The sequence below is a fragment of the Sinocyclocheilus anshuiensis genome, unplaced genomic scaffold (assembly GCF_001515605.1).
Source record: "Sinocyclocheilus anshuiensis isolate Anshui unplaced genomic scaffold, SAMN03320099.WGS_v1.1 scaffold1287, whole genome shotgun sequence".
Lineage (NCBI taxonomy): Eukaryota > Metazoa > Chordata > Actinopteri > Cypriniformes > Cyprinidae > Sinocyclocheilus > Sinocyclocheilus anshuiensis.
The window spans coordinates 718977-725234 of NW_015539958.1; the positions used below are offsets into that span (position 1 = coordinate 718977).

A 6258-nucleotide genomic window follows, 5' to 3' on the forward strand; every position below is an offset into this window, starting at 1 on the left:
GTCAATTGATTCGTTCTCTCAGTGCTGTTGCAGGCTTCTCATCGGAATGGCATTCACCCATTTCGACCAAAAGAGGGGGCAAGTTTACTTCATTTTAAGTTGTCGTCGGAAACCCAAAGGGACGGGACTGGGCATCCGAATATGCATAGCGGGAGCTCGACATTAACGCTTGTCCGGGACAAGTGAATGTTTTGGACGGGCAAGTGAAAGAGAAATTTACTTGTCCAATCGGACAAGTAGCCTAACTTGAAAATGTCAATACCAAAAACAGTAATAACTGCCTTTATTTGTGATATAGCCTTTGTTATAGGGGTGTATGATATATATCGTTTGCGATAATATCGTAATTGTTGTTTTAACGATGTGCGATTTGACATAGTCGAGTAGGCCTATTGCAAAAATCAAACAAAACACACCTACAGAGTGCACGCATCCATTGGGCCTACGTAAAGAAGTCTAGTAGGTTACAGTAGTCAACATTTGAAGTGGATCAAAACCTTTCATCAAAGTTGTCCTAAAACTTAAAACCAAAATGCGTTCTTGTCTTAGGACAACTTTGATGAACTTTTTTGATCCACTTCAAATGTTGACTACTGTGTGCACATGCGTTCTTTCACTGCATGATTTAGTATTAAAGTGCATGAGGAATGATCAGAAAATTCAAGATATGGGGGCAGGAAATGTATATATTTATATAATTTCATATAGTTAAACAATATCACACGAAGATCGAGCGCCGATTTTTTTTTTTGCTCCAAAAATCAGCATGATTACAAATGTGATTTTATACAACAGTTCAATAAACAAGAAGTTAATATTAAGAGACTTACGTTTTAGACACCATATTGCCTGTTTTTGTTCTATTTCGCCAACAGAAATAATTCCAAACACACCCACAGCACTGTTTTGCGTCTCTGAGCAACATGAGGGAGTTTCGTTCCTGAATGAATCAACTGTTTAAATGATTCGGTTCAATCGCAATGACTCGTTTATTAATCCTCCTCCGCCGTCTCCGTGGCCCTTTCTCTTCTGCAGGATGAAGTAAGGATTCGCTCTCTCTGTCATCCACAGCGCGCTGGCCAGCAACACCTCCTCAGGGTTCATCCACATCTTTTAACAGTGACTTGATGCCACCTACTGGCGGTTTTAATTTCACATTTCAAGTTACAAAAAAAAATAATAATTTCAAATTATCAGTATTCAACGTTTTATGTATCAAAACATTATTTATTAATTTGTAATGCAGGTTAAAGCATTCCATGTCCCTCAGAGCTGCATTAAACAGTGGGTAAATATATCTATTCCACTTCAGATGCAGCTTCTGTGTTTCCTCTGCATTGCAAAGATGCATTTTGTTGATACTGATTTCACTTTATTATTTTGCCTATATTATTTAAAAAGAAAAATCTAACTAAATAAACTAAATGTGACATGCTCACAAAATCTATACACATACTCTATAAACACTATACTATGTTTTGTATAACTACAATAAATAAATATATTTATAACTCAATTTAAATGTATTTTTTCTCTCCGGGCAAGTAAATGACAAATTTACTTGTCCGAAGCACAACCACATGAGAACGCTTAATGTCAAGCCCTGCATATAGGCTACAACAGGATAGGCTATATAACGTTAAATTAATATAAAACAATTTGCAATAATTTTGCAATTTCATATAAGCACTTTAGTGTCAATGTTTATGTAAATATATTTGTAAGGAATTTCGGCTTTATAACATTATTTTAAATGATTAACCTTACCTGTAGACATGCTTTCCTGTGCGTGGTCCAACCATAGACTGTCGTTTCGCGCCAAGTTTGAAAAGTTATCTAAGCGGCAAGATTTTGTAAACAAAACACATGCATTTTGTGTTAAATAGCCTAAAAATATAATCAAGTGAAAACAAACGTCAATAAGTTTTCTATTGTTTTGCCAACATAAAACTTCGGAGCAGCATATTGTTGCTATGGCTATGTTACTTTGTTGGCTAGCTTTATTTACGCGACTATTCATTCATACTAACTTTTAATCCAACATATTACTGAAACGTTTGTCATTTCTGGCAATATTGTCTACTTGATTACACATAACACTACTGGAAGAGACTGAACTGAGCTGGACGACATCACTGAATCAATGATTAACTGAGTTGAACTGAAGAATTGACTGTTTTCTGTTGTCCTCTTGCATTATTGACGCACTATTTTCCTGTTTAACACTGTAAAAGCTGTGTTAACACAATCTGTATTGTAAGCACTATATAAAGGTGACTTGACTTGACCTACTAAGGCCCTAACTCTTACCAAGACCTGGGACAATCTTTGTGTGCTTCTATGTCAACAAACGATTAATAATTGTTTTCATCATTTGTGTGTGTTCTCATGCACATGATTTTAATGATGAAAGTGTGAGAGAATGGCTCAGATTTTGCAAAAAGGACAGGTATGGTTGTTGCATGTTGATTCATGTTCACACTCGGCATTCATTCTTGCAGCGTGGCATTGATGTGCCATCATGATAATCAGGAAAACAGCTTTGAAAACCAGGGTTGTAATGTTTTTCCCATTATACATTGGCCAATATGATGTTTTCACTGACAGATTCTTTAACTTTTACATTTGGTCCCCTGAATGATGAATATTTTGTTCGATTCTTGCTGAAAATAGTCCAACAACTGGAGCCCATAAAGAGGAATGTCTGTTTTTAGTTCATGAAGAAAAATACAAACTCTTGAGTTTTCTAAGAAACATGCTGTTAGGAAGAGTAGTTGCGAAGTACACAGTGATTTTGCTCTTAAGTCACTTATTCAGAAACCATTTACAAAGGACCTGATAGAAAGACTACAAATGGCTTGTAAAATGTCAAGGTGCACAAACTGTTAGATCATCAGTTAGGGAAATCACACCAATTATGAACCCAAGTTCATTCAATTCTCACATTAAAGACAAAGTGCTCACACTACTTGTGCTGGAGTCCAGATTATAAAAAAAAAACAAAAAAAAACTTTATTGTCAATTCAATTGCTCTTCGCTACATCCAAACATTGACGAACACAAAACAGAGCAGAGCTGAACATGCCAACACATGCGTGCACACACACACACACACACACACACACACACACACACACAGTGAGAAACAGTCTACACAACAACATGACAGATCAATTTGAAAACAAAGATAAAGAAAAATCACACGGCTTCCTATGTGTCTCTGCCATGACAGAGAAATAGAGAGGGGGAAAAAACAACATCCACTGTGAGGAATAAACCATCCTTTAAAAATGAACACAGGCATCTAAAAGTGGGAGTAATTAGTCAGGTTTGCAGATTACACATACAGTAAGCACACAGAAAACGTCTCTTCGTGCTAACTTCACTGTTTGGCCTTTTCTTCCATGCAAAAGCTCAGCTGAAATCTGAAGTGAAACTACTGAGATGGCAGCGACCGACCCCTTTGTGTCGATAATAGTTTTGAGTACTGATTTTGGATCAGTACGTTAGGGCTTCTACAGACAATCGGACACAGTAAAGCGTCATTTTGCACTACACAGAGGGATGGAGCCATCTAGCATCGTACAGTAATAAAATAGAAATATGTTAACAAAAAATAAATTCATATATTCTGGATGTAGGTACTTTCTTTTAAATGTCGTATTTTTATTTATATTCGATTATTATTATTATTATTATTATTATTATAGGTATTTTACATCAACTGTACGTCAATGTCCTGAGTGGCCTAGGTGTATGCAGAGTGCGAGAGAAAAAAGATGCAGGTCGGTAACAAGGTGACATACAGAAATGCGAACCTATAGGATGGCCAGTTAGGAGCATTCCAGAAGCAGCATGTGTAACCATGACGACGGGTTCTCTTGTTTTGTTCCGAGAGGGAAGCATGAGAACAGATGAGGTCATCACCTGTTGCACTGGAGAGAGAGACAGACAGACAGAGAAAGAGAGACGGCCTGTGTAGTGTAGCGTGAGCCGAGACGCTCAGCGGACCTTTCTCTACCCCATGTGTTTCCATCGCTTTACGTGGGACGGATGTGAGCGGGCGCGTGTGCGTTTCTCATGTGTGCCTCAGTTTCAACGATGTGAGTGACAGGTCGTGGTGCTGCTGGTTTGGATGTGGGTGTAACTTATATTCACGGTTCAGATTAAACAGACGGCGAAGGGATGATTAAACCCATTCAGCCTGTCGGTGCTCATGTAGGTGCAACGAATGTTAACAGCCTTGCAACCTAAACACTCTTTAGTGTACAGAAGCGTTATATTGCAATCGCCATAGTAACAATAATGTCATCGTCTGCAAGAAAGCATTCGTTTAAGAGTGCAAAGGATAATATGCATTTACTTCAGATGCAATAGATATCGGAACACCCTCAAAATAAACCATAGAACAGTTTGAAAAACATAAAAATGTTCCTTACAGTAGTACATTTCTGTTTAAGGGTTTCACAGATTTTTCCTGCGAAAAGTCAATTTGAAACAAATACATGCACAAAGGAAAAAAGATAACATGCATCTCTCTCTCTCTTTTCCTACAATACTGTTTGGTGGTATTTAATTAGAGGAAGGCTCATTGTAGTTTTCTTCTTCCATTAGCTCCTTTCTCTTCTACAGAAACAAGGGATGGGGGAAAGTAAATGAGGTGTGATGAAAGAGAAAAAAGAGAGATAGAGAAAAAGCTAAACTGAAAGTCATAAAGACCAACACTGAGAAACAAATGGGGAAAATACACTAAGAGTAGGAGAAAAATGTATTTAAAAAAACATTGTTTAGGAAGAAAAGTCACAGATGAAGGTCATGACTGCTGGCCGCTCCACTGGCCCTCCATCGGTCGACGGAGCAGTTCCTCTACATGCCTCGCTACATCCATGGTGTCGTCCAGATCGAAATCGCCATCAGCGTCCAGCATTGGGTCTCCACTGAGAGAGAGATTGAGTTACGTTAAGTAGTTTGAAAACAATAATCTTGATAATTCACATCCAATAACACTGGGACGACTGCAGGATTTCTTCCGAGGGTACGCACAGAGTTTATTATTTTTTTGGGAGGGAGGGGGAGTCTTTTTTTCCCCTTTTCCCAAAATAGCTTATACTACTGTTTCAGCTAATAAAATAGTTCAGTTTTGTATGTAATGGAAATGGGATTATATTTCTTTAGTTTTTTTATAAAGTTAATTTAGAAAAACATTTGGAGCATTTTTTGTTTCATTAAATGTAAGCTTTTTTTTTTTTTTTTTTTTCATACCTATATGTTTGATCAATTTAGCCTTCTCAAATCATCACGACTTGCCTAAAATAAAATCTATGGATATAAAACAGTTCCAGCATATCACAATGTTAGTTTAAATGTTTAACCTAGATAAATGTGCGCTGTTAGATGCATATCCAATAGTTTGTGCGGAGAGTGGAAGCTGAAGCGCGCTCTGCAGGACATGAAGGCGCCAGCGCGATCACTTGCATTTTTTTCTAACAGTGGAAACAACTTAAAATACCCCATCATTTTTGCTCATAAAGGTAAGAGTAATACATCATTCTAAACTGTAAAGGGTCTACTTTTATTTGTGTGCACTCACAATATCAACAAAACGTTGTGCTTTTATAAAATAAAGAAAACAAACGCTATCTGCCGTCTCGGTCTTGAACAGGAGCGCTTCACAATGATGAACCTAAACTCAGCGAATTGTCTCACAGACATGATAAAAATATATAGAAAGCTTTAAATTACTACTTTAAAACGAAATAATTCAAATCGAAAATAGAAACGATTTCATTATGTAATCCCTAAAGATGCATTTCTCTCTAAAGGCACGTGAGGAGTTATTTTTTTTCCACCATAATTGATGGATGTCTAAAATATAAAAAATAATAAAAAGCCTAAAACATGCCCGATTATAATTTGCGTTTTATTTTATAATTCTGTACAATTAAAAAATAAAACACAAATTATAATGGCATATATGTAAAACTTTGTCCTATAATTGTATAGCTGCTTTTTCAGATTTTTATGTTGCTCTGTTCTGAATACATTAAAATTTAAAAGATTTGCTGCAACGCAATTTTGTCTGATATGTGAATTATTTATTAGCCTATTTTTTTTTTTATTCATGTAGCAAATGCTTTAAAAACAGCTTAAAAAAATTTCGGGGAATCAAAATTTTGGGGAAGCTGTGCCTCCCCTGCCTCCCCCGAGTCTATCCAGACTGATAAATTCAAAATTAATGGCATGGCTGGTTCAGTCGAC

The 6258-nt window shown here is 36.7% G+C and overlaps 1 protein-coding gene across 1 annotated transcript in view; it reads right to left on the minus strand.

Moving 5' to 3' along the window:
• Positions 1 to 2763: 2763 nt before the first annotated feature.
• Positions 2764 to 6258, minus strand: part of LOC107687020 (signal transducer and activator of transcription 5B-like) — a 97791-nt gene continuing 94296 nt past the window's right edge. The window contains exon 19 of the mRNA XM_016484158.1: positions 2764 to 4937. Coding sequence (XP_016339644.1) covers positions 4814 to 4937 — 124 coding nt within the window. The 3' untranslated portion in view covers positions 2764 to 4813. The remainder of the gene's footprint in view (positions 4938 to 6258) is intronic.